Genomic DNA, 22,993 nt, shown 5'->3' with positions numbered 1-22,993 from the left:
TGTTTAATAAATTGTAATAAGATAAACCCGAATATTAAAGGTTTTATTAAACAGAAAACTAGGTGACATTAGCAATAGTATATGAGTGACATATGTTTTAATCATATAAATCTTTTATGGCGTTTTCACCACAGTGTGTTAGTAAGGACTTAAATCAATGACACCACAATTTATAGTCGACGTTGACAGATACGGCTGTTAACATGTACAATAACTTTAACTGATCGAAATCGAGCGGATAATGTTAAGTGTTAATTACAAGTTCAACCTCAACTAAAATGGTGCAACAAATTATTTTTTAACTATCGATTTAACGTTTAGTTAGGCTTTCGTACACGTTAAAGTTATATAATCCAATTCTAACCGTAGTTTGGTTGCTGGTGAGGTGTTTGTTAATGTTAAAGTGACATGGTGCAACCCACGTTTAAATTCTTAAATTTTAAAGAACAAATAGAATTAAGTTTGCTTTGAAAATGTTTTTTGAATAAAGTTCTTTTTTTTCTATCTTTGTACAGATCATGTTTTTTTTTTAATTTTGCTTACTTGAATTTTATTTTGATATTTCAGAATACAATAACTCCTCTGGCCTCTCGCCTGCTAGATGCTACAGAAGACTTCAGTTCCGTCACCACTCATCTGGCCGTTCCTTCGGGAATAAAACCTTCAGCGGAGAAAAAAGCACGTTCTGAGGAAGTTATTAATTATGCCAAGTAAGTTTCAATTACTAATAATAATATCATTTATACAAGACAATTGCAGCATACAGTACAATTTTAAAACTAAATATACAAAAAGAAAATCAAAATATAAATTAAAAAAGGACACAAACACAAAAACAAAAATAAAAAAAAGTTAACAATAAAATAAAAAGGGGAAAAAACAAAGAAGGTAATTACCTAGTGTTATTAAAATACTATGCGCTGCAACAATCGCGAAAGGCAACAAACTCAGCATTATGTCATGAGGGGTTAAAACACCTACCCACAGCGCTGAAAGAACAACAAATTAATGTTAATTAAGTACAACTAATTATGTGAAATTCATTTTAGATGACTAGAATTGTATCAAATTATTTTAATATTAAGAATTTGACAATTTAATTTGCATGCACGGTTGCTTTAGATGACAACTTAATTTTGTTAACGGTATACGTTAGGGAGACATATTGTTCCGAGACGTTCCAGCTTAGTCCTCAGGGTTGGCTGCGCATCTGTGGTCGACCTCAGCTAGGAATATCTGGGGTGGATTACAGATCGACGGGTCCTACGTAAACTGGTGCAAGTGCGTTTTCACAACTTTCAGTAGAGCAATTTGAATGTTCTGATGCGTGTAACTTTAACATTATTCAACGTACATAGTTAAAATTATAAAATGGTATAATTGAATCCTTTTGAAAAAAACTGCATTTATAATTTTTAATTAATTTTGAAACTTTGGAAAATAGCTGTGCTTGCATTTGTGTAGCTTTGTATATTTTATGCTTCATCGTGTTAACGTGGTTATGGCCTAAAAATTTCTTTGAAAATAGAATAAAAATAACGCAATACTCTTTCCACTTACAACAGTATGACGCGTGCGCGCCGGTAGCGTCGCAACAAGCTTACTGGTGTAACCTTCACTTGCATTCGAGCGTCGCGCAGTTCGGGACCACGTAGACTAGTATAAGGGACTTACATCAGTATTCACAGTCCTTTAGCGCAAAATAGTATTATTTGCAACAGTTTACACGTTTTTATCTCCGAAACTTATTGATTTTTGGAAAATATTTTTTCAGGATATTAAAGAATGGGTTATTTAAGTACGAATGATGCAATAAAAAAGTTTTAGACATTTTGCTACTTGTACCAGTATACGTAGGACCCGTCGAGATGTCCATGGGCGGTACAATTTACCATCAGGTGGATTGCATGCTCGACTGCTACCTATATTATAAAAAAGAAAAAAAATAAAGGCATCATCAACTTCATCGTTTTGTTTGGCCGGGAAATGAACTCAGACGCGATTGCGTCTCAGGTGGTGACAGCTTCGCTACACACATCGTCAGCTAGTTAGTCAATCCTCACTTTATTTTCAGAACATTGATAATCAAGACTCAAGCGCTGGTGAAGCAAGTGGGCTCGTCAGACCACGAAGTGCTGACGTGGAAGATGTTCGCAATTGGCAAGCAGGGCGTCACGACCGCTTACGAAGACTTCGTTTGTAGTATTATGTGAGTTGGAACTTGTAATAGTTTTATGTTTTCCTTTTAAAATATACGTCTAATTATTATTAATTTAACCTTGTGACGACTTCCCGCAACTCGCCAAGAGATGGCACTACGTGTCTCTGAATCATACTATCGAAATTTTCGCAAAATCTTGTACACATATTACATACGAGCACGGAACTGAGAATGTCGGGACACATGATCATCTTGCCCTGTGGGGGATTTTGTCAAAGCCTAATAAAATCTGTGTTAGGCATTGCTGCCAAAGCCTAATAAAATCTGTGTTAAGCACTGCTGCCAAAGCCTAATAAAATCTGTGTTAGGCACTGCTGCCAAAGCCTAATAAAATCTGTGTTAAGCACTGCTGCACAAAGCCTAATAAAGTCTGTGTTAAGCACTGCTGCACAAAGCCTAATAAAGTCTGTGTTAAGCACTGCTGCACAAAGCCTAATAAAGTCTGTGTTAAGCACTGCTGCACAAAGCCTAATAAAGTCTGTGTTAAGCACTGCTGCCAAAGCCTAATAAAGTCTGTGTTAAGCACTGCTGCACAAAGCCTAATAAAGTCTGTATTAGGCACTGCTGCTAAAGCCTAATAAAATCTGTGTTAAGCACTGCTGCACAAAGCCTAATAAAATCTGTGTTAAGCACTGCTGCCAAAGCCTAATAAAATCTGTGTTAAGCACTGCTGCCAAAGCCTAATAAAATCTGTGTTAAGCACTGCTGCACAAAGCCTAATAAAATCTGTGTTAAGCACTCCTGCACAAAGCCTAATAAAATCTGTGTTAAGCACTGCTGCCAAAGCCTAACAAAATCTGTGTTAAGCACTGCTGCCAAAGCCTAATAAAATCTGTGTTAAGCACTGCTGCACAAAGCCTAATAAAATCTGTGTTAAGCACTGCTGCACAAAAGCCTAATAAAGTCTGTGTTAAGCACTGCTGCCAAAGCCTTATAAAGTCTGTGTTAAGCACTGCAGCACAAATCCTTATATATCCTTTTATTGATGCAGTATTATAATATTTTATATTATTTTTCTTGCAGAGAAAATGGACGTCGAGCAGGTTTCACAGAAGTTGCAGAGAAGAAAGAAGAGGCTCCGAAGAAGACCTTCATAGAAATACAGTATGTATATTTAAGAACTGACCTATGAAAACCCATTAAGAATGTCGATAGTTATAATTAAAATCGATTACGTAACCGATATCTGGATTTCATATCAATATGGAGGACAGTTTTTAAATATTTAAACTGCCTATTACCGATATTATTACCATTTTATGTTTTTGAATAATGCACTCATTTTGACTGAATTTAAAATAGTTCCAACATATGTAAAAATGTTAATATACTCGTAGACGTATGTGGAATAGAAATATAGTCGAATAATATTTAAAACGGGGTTATTTTTACCTTCGGTAATTTACATTCGTACATCTGTCGATCCGTATGTATATCGTTTATATCGATATGGTGAGATATATTAAGAAAACCGGTTTTTACAAAATGCACGGAATACTCCTTACTAGCGTTCCCTTTCTTAAAATGATAATATTATTTTGTTGTTTTTATTTCAGATTGGATCTCGCCAACAAGTGGCTAACGAAACCTGCGTCAAAGCCAGAAGTTAAAACTGCCGGAATCGAAGGAGTCCGAAATATTATTGAGTTAGCTGAAAAAGTACGTTAATTTAATTTGTTTCACAAATAGTGCAGCATGCAATCCATCTGGTGTGTTCTGGTTTGAAGGGTTTGGGACGGGAGTTGTATTTTTCCAAAGTATTTCAGCTTAGTATTCAGGAGTAGCGGCGCATCTGTGACTAACCTCAGGTAGGAATCTATTCTTGTCTGGGGTTGATTACAGATATCTATAGACGACAGTTGCAAAAGTATGTGTCCCTTCAAACCAGAACACAGCAGCGCTTAACACTGCTGTTATGAGGCCGCAATAGGTGGGGCGGTGGTGCCGCCAGAGTCGAACTACAAAGTGTTCTACCACCTTCAAAAGTAGAAAGTTATATAAATATATCATATCAGAAATCAAATTATTATTGTTTCAGGTGTCAGAAGATATGAAGGGCGAAGAAAAGGTTGATATGCAGGGGATGGTGGATGAGTCCAAGGAACTTCTGGAACAATGCGTCGTTAAATACAACAGTGAGAAAGCAAGGTATGAGTTTTATGAGAAATTTGTAGAATTTGATCAAAGCACGAAATTTTTGTGGATGAGGGCGATGTGATGGATGATACTAAGTACATAGCAATCGAATATCGTCAAATCTATAGTCTAGGGATGTTCGTTATGATATTGCTAACTAACTTAGATATAAGGTTATATATTCTCATTCTCTTTTTTATATTACTTTCATTATTATAATGTTTTTGTTGTATTTATTATTGCAAATTACTAAATTAAAAATAAATAAATTTGTGTATTAATTTTACTCTTAGGAACTGTCACATAATTATTAATGTTTATTTTAATTAAAGATTTTTTGACTTAGATTCAGGGTTTGTATAGCAGGTAAAAGTATAGCTCTCATGTATGAAACATATGTATAATGAAACGAACAGAGCGCTGTATTACACAAAACTATTAAATTTGTATAGCATACAAGCCCTTTCATGACAAAATCCTGAGAGAGTTTTGGCCACAATTCTTCACAATGGCCAAGTCATCATCAACCCATATCCCACTGCTGGGCACGGGTCTCCTCTCAGAATGAAAAGGATTAGGCCATAGTTCACCGCGCTGGCCAAGTGCGTATTGGTAGACTTCACATACCTTTGAGATTTTTTTTTTATAAATCTCTTAGGTATGCAGGTTTATTCACGATGTTTTCCTTCACCGTCTGAGCAAGTTTTCCTTCATTTTCCTCCTTAAGGTAAAGTCACCTATTTGGTGAAGGCTGAAACCCTAAGCGTATTACTTAATTATCACTTGCTTAAACGGTGAAGGAAAACATCGTGAGAAAACCAAGTCTATCAATTCGCACTTGGCCAACGCGGTGAACTATGGCGTAAACCCCTCAATTTGAGAGGACATCCATACCCATACATTTTAAGGTGGTAGAACCCTTTGTGGTTCGACTCGGGCGGCATCACCGCTACACCTATATCTGCCTAATAACAGCGGTGTTAAGCGCTGCTGTGTTATTTTGAACGGTGTGGTAAGGGAGACATACTTTTCCGAGGCGTTCCAGCTTAGTCCTCAGGGGTAGCGGCGCATCTGTGGCCGACCTCAGGTAGGAATATCTAATCCTACCTGGGGTTCATTACGAATGTCCGTGGTCGGCAGTAGCCACTTACCATTAGGTGGACTGTATGCTCGTCTGCTACGCTACTCTAAAAAAAAAACCAACAGTGGGATATTACTACGTCGACGACAATTTATCTATAATTTTATATTCAACAGCTTGTTAATGGAGCGCCTAAAAGAGCTGCACAAAATGCTGACATGGCGCGTGGTGACGCGGGTTGTAGAAGACTTCCTGGAAGACGAGCCACTTGAAGACTTGGACATCATTGCTGATTCCGAAACAGGTAGGATTGTAGTGAAGCCTTATGTGGCAAGGAGCGATTTTTTTTAGAGAACAGCTTGGCAGGGAGATTCTCTCAAATCTCTTCCTCGACAACCTTCACTCGACAACTGATTTCCGACACAATCCCTAATATCTTGCAGATGAAAAGAAACGCAAGTACATTCTTGACAAGAAGATAGCAGAGTTACTAGCACAGCTGGGCAGGGTGAAGAAGACTGCTAGGTTCGTCGCTGACGCTGGCTCCAAGGTGCCCAGTGAAGACCTGATACAAACCAAGGACCAGGTGAAACCTTTAACCAATGGAAGCAATATGCTATCCAGGGTTGCCAAACGTGATATAATGTATTTTACTTTATTTCAGGTGGAACTCCTGGCTCCAGCTCTTGTGAAGGCCGCTCAGAAGAGAATCGAAACTCCTAATAACATGGCGAGTATAATCTTACTTACTGTGACATTTCTATTCTGTTTAAATATTTATATTTACTTATTATAACATACATGTGTAGTAGTAGGACTGTATGGGCTTAGACAGGCTACTCACATAATTACCGCAGGGGCAATATAAGGTGGATGACGGTCGTGACGATATCACAAGTATCTCTACACACTTGCCTGCCATGCTATGACCATAGATAAGTAAAGATTACTCACTCCTAACAAGAAAATGTACCCAGTTTTGAGAATTGAAATAGTTTTTTTTTTTTTTTTTTTTTTCCTTGTATAAAGTACCGAATGAATAATAAGGTACTTTATATTTATTACAATCTAGCCTACTATAAGACTAATGAGTAATTTTACGCTAACTTAAACTGCTAAATAATCATATAATGAAGGCGGCGTCCTCTGACACTGCACTTCTTTGTCTTATCACATAAAGGAGTAGACACATTGTTCTTGTGTTCTATAATGTTCACTTATCACTTCTTCACTAACACTACACTGTGTCATGTCACTAACTCAAACGGTTTAGTCCTTTTGAGTCTTCTCACTAAGTCCGTCGTATCGAGGAGCTGGATCGCCTCGATATTGACGTGATGGTGAAGTCTTTTTTGATGGCCTTCAGCATAAGTGCTAATCACTTTTTTAACAAGGTCTACTTGAAGGTCCCGATGTAGATCTTCGTTTCTTACATACCAAGGTGCATTTGCAATACCCCTAAGTACTTTATTTTGGAACGTTTGTATGATATTTAAATTACTTTTTTTGGTACAGCCCCAGAGTTGAATACCATATGTCCATACAGGCATTAGGACTTGTTTATATAGCAATATTTTATTGTATATAGACAGCGAGGAATGTTTCCCAAGCAGCCAATGCATAGCTCTGTATTTGAGCTCCAGCTCGTCACGTTTTTTCTTGACGTGAGCTCTCCAGCGCAGCTTCGCATCAAGGGTCATGCCAAGATATTTGGCTGTGTTTGCGTATGGAATGGGTGTATTGTTAATATATATAGGTTGATAATTAGGATGCCTATTTGTAAAATCAATGTGCACTGATTTGGTTTCATTGAGTTTCATTCGCCACTTCTTCGTCCAATTGATTACTTTGTTGATAGCTACTTGGCAATTCTCCGCTGCTTCAGCGTGATCATTCCCTACAGCTATAATTGCAGTATCATCAGCAAAAGTTGCGAAGATGTTATTTTCTGTTTCTGGAATGTCACAGGTGTATAAGAGGTACAGGACCGGCCCCAATACACTGCCTTGTGGTACGCCAGCATTTATTTGCTTGAGATCTGAGTATGCTTCTCCTTGTCTCACTCGGAAAGCTCTGTTTGAAATATAAGATATTAATATTTCTGAGAATTGCTTTGGTAGCATTGCTCTTAGCTTCAATATCAAGCCTTCATGCCAAACTTTATCGAAGGCTTGCGCTACATCTAAAAATACTGCAGAGCAGATTTTCTTCTCTTCTAATGATTTTTCTATTGTACTAGAGATCCTATGAATCTGATCTATCGTGGAGTGTTTTTCTCTGAAACCAAACTGGTGATCTGGTATAAAGTTTTTATGTTCTAATATGGGTTTGAGTCGCTTTAACAAGAGCTTCTCAAAGACCTTAGACATTATAGGCAATAGGGAGATAGGCCTGTATGATGCAGCTTCATGTGGCGGTTTACCCGGTTTTGGTATCATTATTACTTCAGCTACCTTCCATAAGTCTGGAACATATTGAATTCTGAATGAAGCATTTATTAGGGAAGTTAACTTGATTACAGCTTTTCTAGGAAGGTTCTTCATAACCTCACCTGTAATCAGGTCGAATCCAGGAGCTTTTTTAGGATTAATGTTGCGTTGTATCTCTGTTGACACTTCTTTTGGGGTCACAAATTTAATATCTAGCTCTGTCTGCTCTATACAGTGACTACTATAATCACTATATTCTCCTTCATTTGGTTGGAAGATTTTTTCTAGATGAAGGGCAAAATGAGAAGCTTTTTGCATATCATCAATTATCCATTTTCCATACTTATCTTTAATTGGGGGAATTTGCTTGATAGGTCGTTTCAAACCTTTGGTTGCTTTCCACAGTGAGTAGTCTGTGCTGCGATCATTGTTTAAGCTTGATAAATAGGTTTTTAGGGTATCGTTATTAAATTGATTAATTTTTCTCCTAAGTGTTTTTGTGAGGTTGTTCAGATGTTTTTTGTCTTCGGGAGACCTCGTTTGGTGCCACCTTCTCCTTTGTCGCCGTTTTTCCTTTATAAGGACAAGTATTTCCCTTGTATACGTTGGACGTGTGACTCTCACTCTAGCTTGTGGTGTATTTTTCCAGGCTGAATGTTGGATAATTTTAACAAATCCACCCACTTCTTCGTCTATTTGTTCGGGAGTTTTAAGTGGAACGTGCAAGTTTATATTACGTGTGAGATCCACCTTAAAACTTTCCCAATCTGTATGCTTATTCACTAGGCCGAGCTGGCTATTTCGATGTACAAAGCTTTGATGCAGTGTTAGTATGATTGGCGAATGGTCCGAGCTCATATCGTATGAACCCTCAACGCTCATGAGACTTCCTGATATTTTCTTATATATAAAGAAATCTATCAGGTCAGGAACTTTATTAGGATCAGTTGGCCAGTATGTAGGTTGTCCTGTTGATATAACTTCACATTTCAAATGTTTCAAGGCATTGAATAATTCTTTGCCTTTAGGAGTTGTTAACCTCGAACCCCAATAGACATTCTTGGCATTAAAATCACCACCCAAGATGAATTTTTCGTTAAATTTATTTAAAAATTGTATGTACTTCTCTTTTTTTATTGAATATCTAGGTGGGCAATAAATTGCTGCAATAGTTATATGGTAGTCCTTAGTTTCGACACCAATAGCCACTGATTGGATATCATGTTCTTCGTGTTTAAATTGTTCATAATGAAACAGATTATCTTTGATAATAACAGCACTTCCACCTCTAGCACAATTGTCTGGATGGATTGCGTGATATATTGCATATCCTTTGAATTTTATGTGTGACTGTGAGGTGAAATGTGTTTCCGAAATTAAGCAGATATCTATATTTTTTGTGTCTAGGACTACTTGAAGTTCGCTCTGATGTTGCTGTAGTCCGTTGGCGTTCCATGTCATTATCTTTAGTATGCGACCCATTATAATTTATTACTATGTTTAATAATATTTTTCTCTAGTTTATTAAGCCGTTCGTTAAATGTAGTCATAAACTTTAGAATTTGACCTAATTTATCATCAGTTTCTTTACTCTTATTTGAGGTTGATTGTTGTTGTACCTTCTTGTTAGCTGCTGCTGCTTGAGCATAAGATTTATTATTGTTTTTTTGGTTTATTTCAAAAGTGTTTTTTTTCTCAGTAGCTTCTGGATTTCTTTGTTCTGAAATTGTTTGACGGTTTTCAGGGTTTGTTAGTTTCTTTTGGCTTTTATTTTTCATCTTTTGCATCTCTTTTGCTACGATACAACCTCTATAACTCGCGGGATGAGCTTCACCACAGTGGATACATTTAGCTTTAGCGTCTGACGGTTTTTGACAGTCCGTGGTAAGATGTTTGCCAGTGCATTTGACACATCTTGGTTCTCTTGCGCAGTATTTATGTGTATGACCATAGTTTTGGCACCTCTTACATTGAGGAATTAACTTTGGAGTTTTCAGTGGTTCTATTTCTACTTTGCAACCTAAAATGGATTTTATATTGTACACATTACTTATGTTTTCTTCATGTTTAAAGGTAAGCATAAACATATTAAGTGGTTCTTTGTTCTTCCATCTTAACTTGTTTGTAGCTTCCACAATCTTGTATCCTTTTTCTAATAAGTCTTCCACTATTCTTGTAGGTTCGCATGTATGGTGTAATTTTTTAGCAATGACTCGTATTGGCCTCTCGCGTTTGTTTTCAAACGAGTGCCAGAGTATTTTGTTCTCTGACAGATTTTTTGTCAGTGTCCTGTAGCTGTCTTCATTGCTTGTATTAATCTTTACTGTTTCCTTACTCAACATTTTAACGTTGAATGTGTTACCAACATGTTGAGTCAGGAAATCGTAGAATGTCTGGTAGTTTTTTATGCCATCCACTATAATGGGTGGTGGTGGGGGTAGTTTTTTAGGTTTTTCTCTTTCGGGCTCCTTTTTCTCACCGGAGTCTTGTTCTATTGAAGTGGGTGATGTCGCTAATTTCCTCTTTTTTCTGCTTTTTTGTCTAATCCACTCCGTTTCTTTCGCAAGATCTTCCTCATCAGTAGTGTATGTTACCGAACGAGTAGGCTGCTCATTGGGAGTATTCTCATTCCTCGTGGTATTTTTTTCTGCTTTTAGCTCTGCGATTTCTTGCTGTAATTGGGCTATTTGACTCTTAAAGTCGTTAATTATACCTTCAAGATTTTCTCTCTCAGCTTTTTCTTTCATATATGCTTCATAGAGCATATGTTCCGTTTCTGTTTTTAATTTTATAGGGGATTGCTTAGCCATACTTACGACAAGTGTAGCTGCACCTTAATATTATAAATAAAATAATCGGTTATAACACCTTGCACTTTAACTGGGTCATCGCACGAACGCGGCGCGGCCGGCGGCGCGGCGACAATGTTATGATTCGTATGCACTTTCTGCTCTTAATTGGAGCACGCGAGCGACACGACTGATTTTGACGGAAATCAGACAATCACTCAAAATCTCTCCGTGCTAAAATATCACTAAAATATTTTAAAATAATTATTTATTTATTATGTAAATTACGCAGTATTCGTTATTTATTCGTAAATTTTCTCTAAAAATGTTTTTATTTGTCAAGAATTAAAAAAAGAACTTGCTAATAAGCCGTTTGTGGCTTCATTCAATTTCAAGGCGGCGAAGTATCTTTACTAATCTATGGCTGTGACCCAGAATATGTTGATCTGTTTAGGTCACAGCGGCAGAAGTAATCAAAGGACCAAGGGTGGTCTGCCCTGCCACCTTGCCGTAGGACTGATCGCGGATTTTTTTCCTGATTGCCTAAACGCATGACGACTAAGGAGGCAGTCAAGAATTAATCACACTCTAACACCCTAGCCCTGCGGCAGATGTGTGTGCAGCCTGCTTTAAATATTTGTGATGCTCGTAAATCCCACGCTCACACTTTCAAAATTGTAGTTGATTTCAATTTTTATGCAACTTTAGATTTCAACACTTAAATAGTCGTTTTTATGCTCATCTAATATATTTTCGGGAGTCTGGCTTACCTTCGAATCCTCCATTTTGAAAAATATGGATAAGCATGACTCGATCGAAAGGAGAAGCAACGGCTAAAAAGTAATTTCTTTATGGCTAGGAGCTTGCCAGAAATTTGTTTATATTACAAGAAAAACTGAAATTCCTGCCAAAACAGATAATTTACAGATTACCAAATCATATTCAAACGGAAACCAAAATATTTGGTGAGCTTTTACGCATTTTTAGAAGCAAAAGATATTTACAAGCGTTTAAATTGTACTATTTATTAATTCAGGAGGCGGTTAACAATTACAAGAAATTGCTAGCAGAGTATAACCAATCGATGGCCCGAATTCGTGAGATTTGCGACCGCTCCGTTGACCCTGTGGACTTCGCGCAAGCCGCCGGTAACTACTACAGGATTTTTTTATAGTATAGGAGTAGCAGACGAGCATGGTACACCCGTCATGGTCCACCTGATGGTAAGTAGTGCCGCCCATGGACATCTGTAATCAACCCCAGATAGGATATGATTCCTAACTGAGGACGGCCAATGATGCGCCGCTACCCCTGAGGACTAAACTGAAACGCCTCTGAAAAGTATGTCTCTCTTACCACACCCTTTAAACCAGAACACAGCAGTATTTAACAGAGCAGTTATGAGGCAAAAATAGATTTGGCGATGGTGCCGCTGGAGTCGAACCACAAAGGGTTCTATCACCTTCAAGATGTAACGATGTTGCCACTAAAGACGAACCATAAAGTAGTAGTTTTGTTGTATTGTTTTCAATTGCGTGTGTTTTTGTGTAATGTGTATTACTAACATTAGTCTTTTAAAAGCAAATTGTTACTAAACAAAATATGGATTTACGTCCGAAATAAATTATTAATAATGAATTGTACCAAAAAATGAAATTACTCTAGTAAAAAAATCTTTGTATTTATCTATCTCAATATTTTAGGAGACACAATACAACGTATGCGAGAAGAATCGACGGCAAAGAACGACCCGCAAACCTGTACTACCACCTCCAGGACTATCACCAGGTAACAATCATTCCCCAACTGAAAGTCGAACTCAGCCGTGATAGCCTAGTGGTTAAGAAACTCGTCCTCTTGATCGAGGGGTCCGAGGTTAAAATCCCAGGCACCACTGATTTTTCAAACTTATGAGCGTATTAGAAATTAATTGTTACTTGCTTAAACGGTGAAGAAAAACATCGTGGGGAAACTTGCATACCTGAGAGATTTATAAAAAAAATCAAAGGTATGTGAAGTCTGCCAATACGCACTTAGCCAGCGCGGTGGACTTCTCATTCTGAGAGGAGATCCGTGCCCAGCAGTGGGACAATAATGGGTCGATGATGGTGATGATGATGATGATGTTGATGATGAAGTCGAACTCGTACACGCAGTTTTGCGTACCACCAACATTTACATATTTTATTTTTATTTTTAATATTTGTTATTATAGCACCCACTGAAGTAAAAACAATGTGAAAATGTTAACTGTCCACCTATTACGGTTTAATAGATAAAGCGAATAACGTCGAGAAATGGCGGTTTCTTATATGGCGACCCCCATTTATTTTCAACTTTTTTATTTTTAGTATTTGATGTTATAGCGGCCACCTTTATATTTACTGTTTAAATATTTTAAGTGTCTGTCTATTATTATGTCTACCTATGTTATTACGGGTCAGGAGATAGAGCCGTGTGACAGACGGACAGACAGCGGAGTCTTAGTAATAGGGTTCCGTTTTTACCCTTTGGGTACGGAACCCTAAAATATCACAAAACATTTACTAAGTTGTAATGTTCTTAATATATAGTTTTAAAGGGGGACTATGATGGACTATGGCCTAATCTTTCTCATTCTGAGAGGAGGCCCGTGCCCAGTAATGGGTTGACAATGATGATAATGGGTGTCCGATGTATTGCAGCTTACTACTCACACCTCCGTTGGCAATACATGTATTTACTACCACAAAAATGCTTGGTTACAGAAATGTATTTATCTATTTATTCACAACTTACAACTAATATTACAGGTTAATCTAATGCGTTAGTGTAGCTTAAAGAATCAATTAACGTTATTATATATAAAGATGTTCATGAGGAATTCATAGAAGATTTCAATAATAACTTATAGTCCGCGCCAAACTGCTAGTTCGCTCTGAATATAGAAAAGAGTCGCGTCGCAATAGCAAATTGTAGATATTCGCGGGACGAAGACAGCGCGGGACCCTCCGGCACCCTCCGCTTCCCTGTCGCCCGCGTTAGTGTGCCCTTACGTTACTACGGAGTATATGCTTGTAATTGTGTTCGACCGCATTGGCTCTCTGACTACACCTGCGCGCAACAACTTCAGAACGGACTAGCAGTATGGCGAGGACTATTCCATCCGTTATGCTACATTGGCATCGTTGCTAAAAAAATGTTTCCATTTCTAGACTCGGTCTGCGTGTGATCGAAGCCGGTTTGTGTTCACAAGAAGCTAAGAACGATCCGGAGTTGAAGCAAGCGTTATCGGAAGCGCGCAGCCGGCTCACCGCCACCACCACACTACGCAGCAGCAGAGTTCCTGACTGGAGGGACATCACGGCCGAGGTTCGTTTTCTATACTAATATTATAAAGAGGAAAACTTTGTTTGTTTGTTTAATTGTAATGAATAGGCTCAAAAAGTACTGGACCGATTTTAAAGCTACATTATCACCATTCGAAAGCTACATTATCCACGAGTAACATAGGCTATATTTTATATGTATATATATATTTGATAAATAGATTTTGAGGAGGTACAAAGTTTGCCGGGTCAGCTAGTATAATATAAGAGTAACTTACGAGTTGTCAACCTGATGGTAAGTGGCTACTGCTGCTCATGGACATCTGTAATCAACCCCAGATAGGATTAGATTTCTACCGGAGTTCGGCTGGAATGCCACAGAAAAGTCCACCCTCCCTCCTTTACCACCCCCTTAAAACCAGAACATAGTAGCGCTTACTGCTACTATTATGCAGAAAGAAATGTGGCGTGGTGTGGTGAATCTCAGGTGTGGTGTATCGGGGATTGATTAAACTTGCTACATCCAGTAGCTTATCATCATGTGGACTAAATGTTATTTCCTGCTTTTTACTAAAATATGTATTTTTTTCTTTAGATTCTTCGAACAACTGGTGAAGTGGAATCGTTCTTGGGCGGAGAAAACATATTCCAGAAACAGCCTGAACCGAACCAGCCGATTTACGTAAGTTTCTGCGTCCGTTAGAGCGTAGCAAACATAGTGTAAGATATCACTAATACCACATTTAAATGATTCGGTTCAACAGGCAGCAGCTCTGGACCTCCACGCCACAGTCCGGGAGTGGTCCGCCAGGGACAACGAGATCGTCGCCGTCGCTAAGCGGATGGCCGTCCAGATGGCGCGACTCTCCGAACACATGAATTCTGGTGAGGTTTATATTATACAGCAATACCTTGTTTCTTGGTCGCCGTTCATTTGTTCAAAAAACAGTGATAGCCTAGTGGTTAAGAAACTCTGCCTCTTCAAATCCCAAGCACGCACCTCTGATGTTACAAAGGTATGTGTGTATTAAAGATTAATTATCGTTTGCTAAACGGTGAAGGAAAATATCGTGAGGAAACCTGCACACCTGAAAGATTTTATAAAAAAAATAATCTCAATAGTATGTGAAGTCTACCAATAAGCACTTGGCCAGCGCGGCGTACTATGGCCTAATCCTTCTCACTCTGAGAGGAGACCCGTGCTCAGCAGTGGGACAGTAATGGGTTTATGATGATGATACATACAAGACTTATATAATCACATGGAATGAACTAAGAATGATTGTTTCTGAAACAGATCGGAAGAGTGAACTGCTGGCGACTTCGAAAAAGATAGTTGCAGGGTCACACCAGGTGGCGGCACTGGCGAGGAAACTGGCTCTGGAATGTACTGACATGAGGATCCGAACGGTAAGATGACTGATTAATAATCCCGTAGTTGCGCAAGTCTTCTTCGGTTTAACAGTTAATTAGAAATTAACGAGTAAAAGATTACTTTTTTGAAGGTAGAACCCTTTGTGGTTCGACTCCGCCGGCACACACCCACACCTATTTTTGTCTATTAACAGTAGTGTTAAGCGCTGCTATGTTATGGTTAAAAGGGTGTGGTAAGGGAGACATACTTTTCAGAGGCGTTCCAGCTTAGTCCTCAGGAGTAGCGGCGCATCTGAGGCCGAGCTCAGGTAGGAATATATAATCCTATCTGGGGTTGTTTACATATGTCCATGGACGACAGTAGCTACTTACCTTCATGCTCGTCTGCTATTCCTATATTATAAAAAAGTTCATATTGTAAGTGAAACCTATTTTTGAAAAATATGTATAATATTCAGAAGTGTTTCCTCTCTTCCTTTAAATGGTATACCTTGTGTTATAAGACGTCACATCACACTGATTCATTAATAGACCACATAAGTGCTGGTTGTTGATAATTTACATTACTTTTCAATAGTGATTCTGCTTTTATATTTTTTGGTTATTCAATCTTAGTTTGCGTTATGAAATGTCATCTGATTTTTGTAATTTCATTTGTAATGAAAGTGTGATAAATTACTGGATAGAGATGTGTTATTGTAAATGTTGATGATTATGGAAGAATATATTGTATTTTTGGAATTCCTCTGAGTGGTATAACACTTGTGAAGAGATGTATTCAACGGTTATTAATGTTTAAAAAAATATTAATATTTGGATATTATTTCGTTCATAGAACCTGCTGCAAGTTTGCGATCGGATTCCGACGATCAGCGGTCAGCTGAAGATGTTAATTACGGTGAAGGGATCGTCTTTGGGACAGCAAGGTGGGTTGATCGCCTATCGATGGTAACGAATGACGGACAAGAATAGCTGAATTTTTTTTTAACAAAAATTACAACGGACTTCTAAGGTACTACAAAGTAAAAAATAATTGAAATAAATGTTGGTTTAATACATAGTTCTGAAGTCGGCGCTCAATATACATATATATTGGCGGATGACGTAAGCAGCGTGTCCAATAAGAGCGGACATATCTTCTTTCCAACAAAAAAAATCATCAAAATCGGTTCTTAAACTATGAAATTATCCCCGAACAAACATATGTATGGTTGAATTGAGAACCCTCCTCCTTTTTTGAAGTGGATTAATTAACTCATCAACTCAATATTTAAAAGTGCCAATTTCGATTGTGTACAGAAACTTCCTTTATTGAGAATTTGGTTCTCGAGCTTAATATGTTCTTGTCATTGTTTGTGCAAGACAAATATAATGCAAGAAATTATAATGCATAATTGTTATATTTCAGGCTCCGAGGAAGATAAAGAAGCAATGAACACGTTGATTGGGAACGCGCAAAACCTTATGTCAAGTGTAAGTTTTCCTAATAAATTTATAATAATATTGGTCTTTGTCTTAAAGTTACTTTTGTTAAACCTAAAATTTTAAATTTAAATATAAATAATAATAAAATTAAACCTGTAACTTTCTTCATGTTTTGTTGATTTGTATTTAATATTTCTTTTTTATTGTCTACCCACCATGACCCACATGAAAACAATTGATTGTCATCTAATTTTAGTCTTAGTGCCTATTTTACTGCATGTATATAAATAATAATAATAATTAAACGCTTTCTACACTCACATCCCTACACTTGGATTCCCTGTATCGTGGGTGCCATGGACACACACAAAGACGACACAAACACCCAGACCCAGAACAGATATCTAAATTCATCATTCAGATATCTGTCAAGCCGGGGAACGAACCCGGTACGCTTCGCGCGTCAGACCGGTATGGTGACCGCTCCGCCACACGAGTCGTCATATAAATGTGTGGATAGTTCCGATTTTTAATATATTTTTTTTAATATTTTTGTTTAGATCCAAGAGGTAGTAAAAGCGGCTATAGGGGCCTCAGTGAAGATAATGTCCCAGCGTGGTCCACGAATGAAATGGGTGCGCCGAAACTATTACCAATATTAATGCTAATCAAATTATCATTTCTAGTCATAGATTAGTAAAGATTACTCACTCCTAACAAGAAAATGTACCCAGTTTTGAGAATTGTAATAGTTGCGTAAAAAAGTTTTGCCACGTCTGCGTGCTAAAATGTCCCAAAAATATTTTAAATAATTATTTATTATGCAAATTGCGCAGTATTAGTTATTTATTCGTAAATTTTCTCTAAAAATGTTTTTATTTGTCAAGAATTCAAAAAAAGAACTTACTAATAAGCCGTTCGTAGTTTCATTCAATTTCAAGGCGGCGAAGTATCTTTACTAATCTATGTTTCTAATATGAATTTATTATTGCTGACCAACAGAATTGTAAACTTATTGTACGCTTTTAAAAAATAAATGTATGATTTTCTAATATACTGTTATGATTTTTTATTTTTATCACTTTTATTAACCCATTTCTATGCCACTGCCGGACATAGTCTTCTCAATATGGAATGATTTAGATTAGTATTTTTCATTATTTTATAGTTGTGCGTGATTGTAATTGAACTTCTTGTAATTTATCGTTAAAAAGGCATGCAACCAACGCACTAATTGTAATTAATGTAGATAACCACGTAAATATATGTTACGTACTATCAAATAAAATAATATCTAATAGTCCAAACCACAGTTCAAAACGAATATACGATTAATTACGACACAGACATACATTTCGAAACAGAAAAAGCTAGTAAATATACGCAAACATTTATTTCACAGTGATTGGTAGACTTCACATTTGAAACTAACTTTAACGTAGACAAGTTACCGACCGATGTTTCTTCACCATTATTGCAAGTGACAAATACTTCTAAAGAGCCATTTAGATGGAGAGTGTTTCTTTAACGTTCCGGGACGAGATATCGTAAGTGACTATCGCAAGCACTCATCGCCATAACATAATCGTATTAAAATGTTTACACACAGGCGAGAACTAAAATCTCGCCTACTATTATGTCATACGAGACTCGCATTTGACTCATCGCCAGACGATACTTGCCTACACGACGAAATTATAGTAAGGAGATTCTAGCTTATGCGGATCTCAGTGCGAGATTTCTCATTCCATTTTAGTGATTATCCAATTATAATACAAGTTACAAGGTACAACGTGTTATATGCTCCCAAATTTTATAACCCAACACCATTTCTTCTTTTTCGGTTTAATTACAAGAATTAATTAAGCGGAAATATAATACATAGTTAAAAATTAAAACACCCTCGTGCACTGCACTCATGGTAGCAACTGTCATAAAATCTCGAAATACGATTATTGCTTTGAAATTCTGTTTACATGGACGCAATAAGATATTCCATGCGAGGCAATTATCGCCCAAGGGAACGATCGAGAAGAGCGAATCTTTAGACGAACAGAATATTTTATATTCCTTCGATAATCGTATCTTCAGACGAGAAACTCTCTCCATCTAAATACAGAATTACTGAAAATCAGCGCCATGTCGCAATACACAATGGCATCAATGCTGAGTGAGTGCCTTTTCCGTATGTAATGTATACATACAAGAATAGGGATATTTTGTTATTTATCTACTTAACTATTTTATTGTTATTCGTGTCGTCTTATTATGTATCTGGCGTTTTCTAAGTATAGTTCGAGCCAAACTGCTAGTCCGCTCTGAAATTGTTGCGAGCAGGTGCAGTCATACAATTTGCTATGGCGACGCGATTGATTTTCATATTCAGAGAGGACTAGCAGTTTTCCGCGGACTACACAACATTTTTAATTAACGAAAATACAGATAGGTCAAAAATCATTAAAATGCAGTTAGGCCACTCTGGTTGTAGCAGCCTCATATAGAAATGAGTCGCCAAAGTAAATTGTATGACTACACCTCCTCGCAACAACTTCATAGCAGACTATACACTTGTACTTTTCTCCATACTGTAAATCGTTTTTTGTAGTTAAGCTACTCTGGTTCTAACAGCCTCACATTCAGAGTGAAATAGCAGTTTTACGCGGACTATACCTATATCCCACTACTTTGTAAGTAATTAACTTAATTTGTCCTTATTATGTGTGTACAATGCATTACGTAATAAAGTTATTCCTTTGTTTCTTCCAAAATTTGTAAAAACCTAGTATTTTAGAAGAAATAGCAGCAAAAGGAGTCCCGGTTAGCCTCGATGTGTCATTAACCAAGTAGAGTCTTAATTAAATCTATATTATAGTTTGTATTTCCACAGCGCATGCGCTGTACATCTGAATGTTCGCCACCTTAGACCAGCGTGACGTCACTGGCTTCCATCGAGGCTTCAGACCCCCGAGTGAGAGGGCGGCGGCATTTGTATTTATACGACCGGAGTAAAAAACTTCGATAGCGTGATTCAGGATTATTCGTTATTTCATGGATATTAGAAAGAATTTAAGGATTTTTACAATAGGAATATACTCAAAACAGAAAATGACGACCCTGACGTCAATATTAAGACTAAGGACGCTATCTAGCAGTCGTTTTAAGCAATTAGGTATATGTTTTTAATAAAAAAGTCAATTATATTAGTATTATGTTACATTGATTCGTTTGTTAAGTAAATAAGAAAGTTCTATTTTGTTAAATAAGACTTTATCACTTTTATGAACCCATTTCTATGCCACTGCCGGACATAGTCTTCTCAATATGGAATGGTTTAGATTAGTATTTTTCATTATTTGATAGTTGTGCGTGATTGTTTGAACTTGTTGTAATTTATCGTTAAAAAGTTTAATGTGCATGACACCAACGCACTCATTGTAATAAATGATATTTGATTTTCAAAACCACACTTAATGATTTTAAAACTTATATAAGAATAATTACCACACAGACATACATTTCGATTCCATGTTCCGAAATAATGTTATTTTGGCTTTGGCTCGATTTGGTGGAAGCTCTGCCGTGCCTCCAGATAGTACCTGGATGACCGAGCTTTGCTCTGTGTTGTAATAATAAAACAAAAATACCGATTTGAAATAAAAAGTCACGAGTGCAATTATTTTTTTTACAAAAAGAAGGAATTCGAAAAAAAGAGAATACATAAAAGAAACAATGGGACCGAGATTTGAACCCGGGTTTCCAGCGTTTTAAGGCGCCCGATTTCCCGATCGAGTTATTCTAACTTCGTAAATGATGGCGAAATTTAGCTTTGTATTCTAATGATATTGTAGCAGGTTTTTTATTCAATAAAAACACGGATAAAACGACATTTCCAAGAGTAAAACCAAGATAGATCGATTTATCGCCCCCGATACCCCCAGAATACAAAATTTCAAGAAAATCGTTGGTGCCATTTCCGAGATCGTTGATACAAGAATTGCTCGTTTAAAGGTATTAGATAGATATTTACTAATATACGCAAACATTTCTCTCACAGTGATTGGAAGACTTCAATTGATTTGATACCAACTTTAACGTAGGCATAATCACACGATGTTTTCCTTTACCAATACAATCAATTAAACAATTAATTCTACAATCAATTCACAGGTGTATGATTAATATATATAAAATGTAAATCCGTTATTGGCTTTAGTTTATAACGTAAGATAAGTATGCTTGTGACATGTAGCTGAGGCTTTAATAAATAAATAAATAAATAAAAAACATTTTTTTTTAAAACGCAAATTTATGAAACACTAGTAATATAAAAGAAATACCAGCAAAAGGAGTCACGGTTAGCCTCGATGTGTCATTAACCAAGTAGAGTCTTAATTAATTCTATTTTAGAGCGTATATGTCCACAGCGCATGCGCTGTACATCTGAATGTTCGCCACCTTAAACCAGCGTGACGTCACTGGCTTCCATCGAGGCTTCAGACCCCCGAGTGAGAGGGCGGCGGCATTTGTATTTATACGGCCGGAGTAAAAAACTTCGATAGCGTGATTCAGGTTTTTTCGTTATTTCGTGGATATTAGAAAGAATTTAAGGATTTTAACAATGGGAATATACTCAAAACTGTAAATGACGACTCTGAAATCAAAATGATGACCAAGGAAGCTACCTAGCAGTCGTTTTAAGCAATTAGGTATATGTTTTTAATAAAAAAGTCAATTAAATTAGTATTATGTTATATTGATTACTTTGTAAAGTTAATAACAAAGTTCTATTTTGTTAAATAAGACTTTACTTTATTATTAAAAGCTTTTCTCTGTAAAGACGATATAGTAGTAAATACTAGTAATAAAAATAACTTTTTGTGAGTGAAAAAAGCGTATTGTTATGTGAAGCGGAACAATTTTCGAGGCATTTCAGCTTAGATCTCACGGCGGCCCATCTGTGGTTGACCTCGGATAGAACTCTGATCTTATCTAAAGTTGATTACAGTGATGTCCATGGGTGGCAGTGAAATGAAATGAAATAAGTATTTTTACATAATATTTCCCGAATTCCACCATTATGCGTTGCTTCTCCCAAGGACAATGATGGTCTTCTTACATCTAAGTCTAAGAATACCTTCCACCGAAATGTAAAACTGAAATAGAAATGTATGTATTCTCTTCTTTATTTCGTTTCTTCTTCAAGTTGAGGTTAAGTTGGAGCAAAATAGAAGAAGATACAGAATTTAGCTTACATTTATATATTTTTTATAATATCGGAGTTGCAGACGAGCATGCAGTCCATCTGATGGTAAGTGGCTACTGCCGCCCATGGACATCTGTAATCAACCACAGATATTATCAGATATTCCTACCTGAGGTCGGCCACAGATGCGCCGCAACCCCTGAGGACTACGCTGGAACGCCTCGGAAAAGTATGTCTCCCTTACCACACCCTTCAAACCAGAACACAGCAGCGCTTAACGCTGTTGTGCTAAGAAAGTAACAGGTATGGCGGTGTTGCCGCCGGAGTCGAACCACAAAGGGTTCTAACACCTTCCGAACAAGACGTACCTACTTATATGAGTAAAATAAAAGCACTTTACATTTGTATTTTTTATAATTAATATTTCTTAGTTCTTTAAAATAATATCTTATTTGAAGCAAGAGGTTCATTTAAAGTTACGTGTGTGACACTCACATCACACTCAGTAATGTTTATATTAGATCACTTAAATGTTGGTTTATGATAACTAAATTATGTTACTTTTAAATACTTATTCAATTTTATATTAATTCTTACTTTGAGTTGTGAAATTTCGTCTGATTTTTGCAATGTCCATTGTAACGGAAGTGTGATAATTAAGTGGATAAAGGTGTATTATTATTTTGTGTGAGCGTTTTAACATGTGTGTTGGCCGATTTCATTTTCTCGGCGTTGTCTCAAGCAGTTTTATAACTGTGCAGTTTGTTTATTTATTTTGTCTATTTGTAATTGTACTGTGTGTTGCAATATTCCTGAATAAAGTATTTTCTTTCTTTCTTTCTTCTTTCTTCTTTTGCAAGTGCGCATTGGTTGACTTCACGTCCTTAAGAACTATGTTGTTTTAATTTAAATCTAATATATTTTGGTTTTTAATACTGTCATTATGCGCATTGTACTGCCTTAAAAAGCTTTTAAAAATAAATTACATATATATTATAGGATTACAGGTAGAATAAAACGAATCGAA

At 36.8% G+C, this 22,993-nt stretch overlaps 1 protein-coding gene across 1 annotated transcript in view; it reads left to right on the top strand.

Moving 5' to 3' along the window:
- The window catches only part of LOC140754657 (uncharacterized), a 52,618-nt gene extending 34,801 nt beyond the window's left edge, over positions 1-17,817 (top strand). Inside the window, exons 30-46 of the mRNA XM_073089678.1 lie at positions 568-710; positions 2,075-2,209; positions 3,245-3,325; positions 3,778-3,880; positions 4,260-4,369; positions 5,615-5,742; positions 5,882-6,024; positions 6,103-6,168; positions 11,693-11,804; positions 12,360-12,444; positions 13,851-14,007; positions 14,560-14,646; positions 14,729-14,849; positions 15,262-15,374; positions 16,174-16,264; positions 16,747-16,811; positions 17,324-17,817. Coding sequence (XP_072945779.1) covers positions 568-710; positions 2,075-2,209; positions 3,245-3,325; positions 3,778-3,880; positions 4,260-4,369; positions 5,615-5,742; positions 5,882-6,024; positions 6,103-6,168; positions 11,693-11,804; positions 12,360-12,444; positions 13,851-14,007; positions 14,560-14,646; positions 14,729-14,849; positions 15,262-15,374; positions 16,174-16,264; positions 16,747-16,811; positions 17,324-17,425 — 1,842 coding nt within the window. The 3' untranslated portion in view covers positions 17,426-17,817. The remainder of the gene's footprint in view (positions 1-567; positions 711-2,074; positions 2,210-3,244; positions 3,326-3,777; positions 3,881-4,259; positions 4,370-5,614; positions 5,743-5,881; positions 6,025-6,102; positions 6,169-11,692; positions 11,805-12,359; positions 12,445-13,850; positions 14,008-14,559; positions 14,647-14,728; positions 14,850-15,261; positions 15,375-16,173; positions 16,265-16,746; positions 16,812-17,323) is intronic.
- Positions 17,818-22,993: the final 5,176 nt, after the last annotated feature.

Source organism: Epargyreus clarus, unplaced genomic scaffold (genome assembly GCF_041222505.1).
Source record: "Epargyreus clarus isolate Ecla_fem2 unplaced genomic scaffold, WU_Ecla_fem_2.2 ptg000031l, whole genome shotgun sequence".
Lineage (NCBI taxonomy): Eukaryota > Metazoa > Arthropoda > Insecta > Lepidoptera > Hesperiidae > Epargyreus > Epargyreus clarus.
The sequence above is the reverse complement of the archived record's forward strand: the minus strand, read 5'-3'. Positions and strand labels throughout refer to the sequence as shown.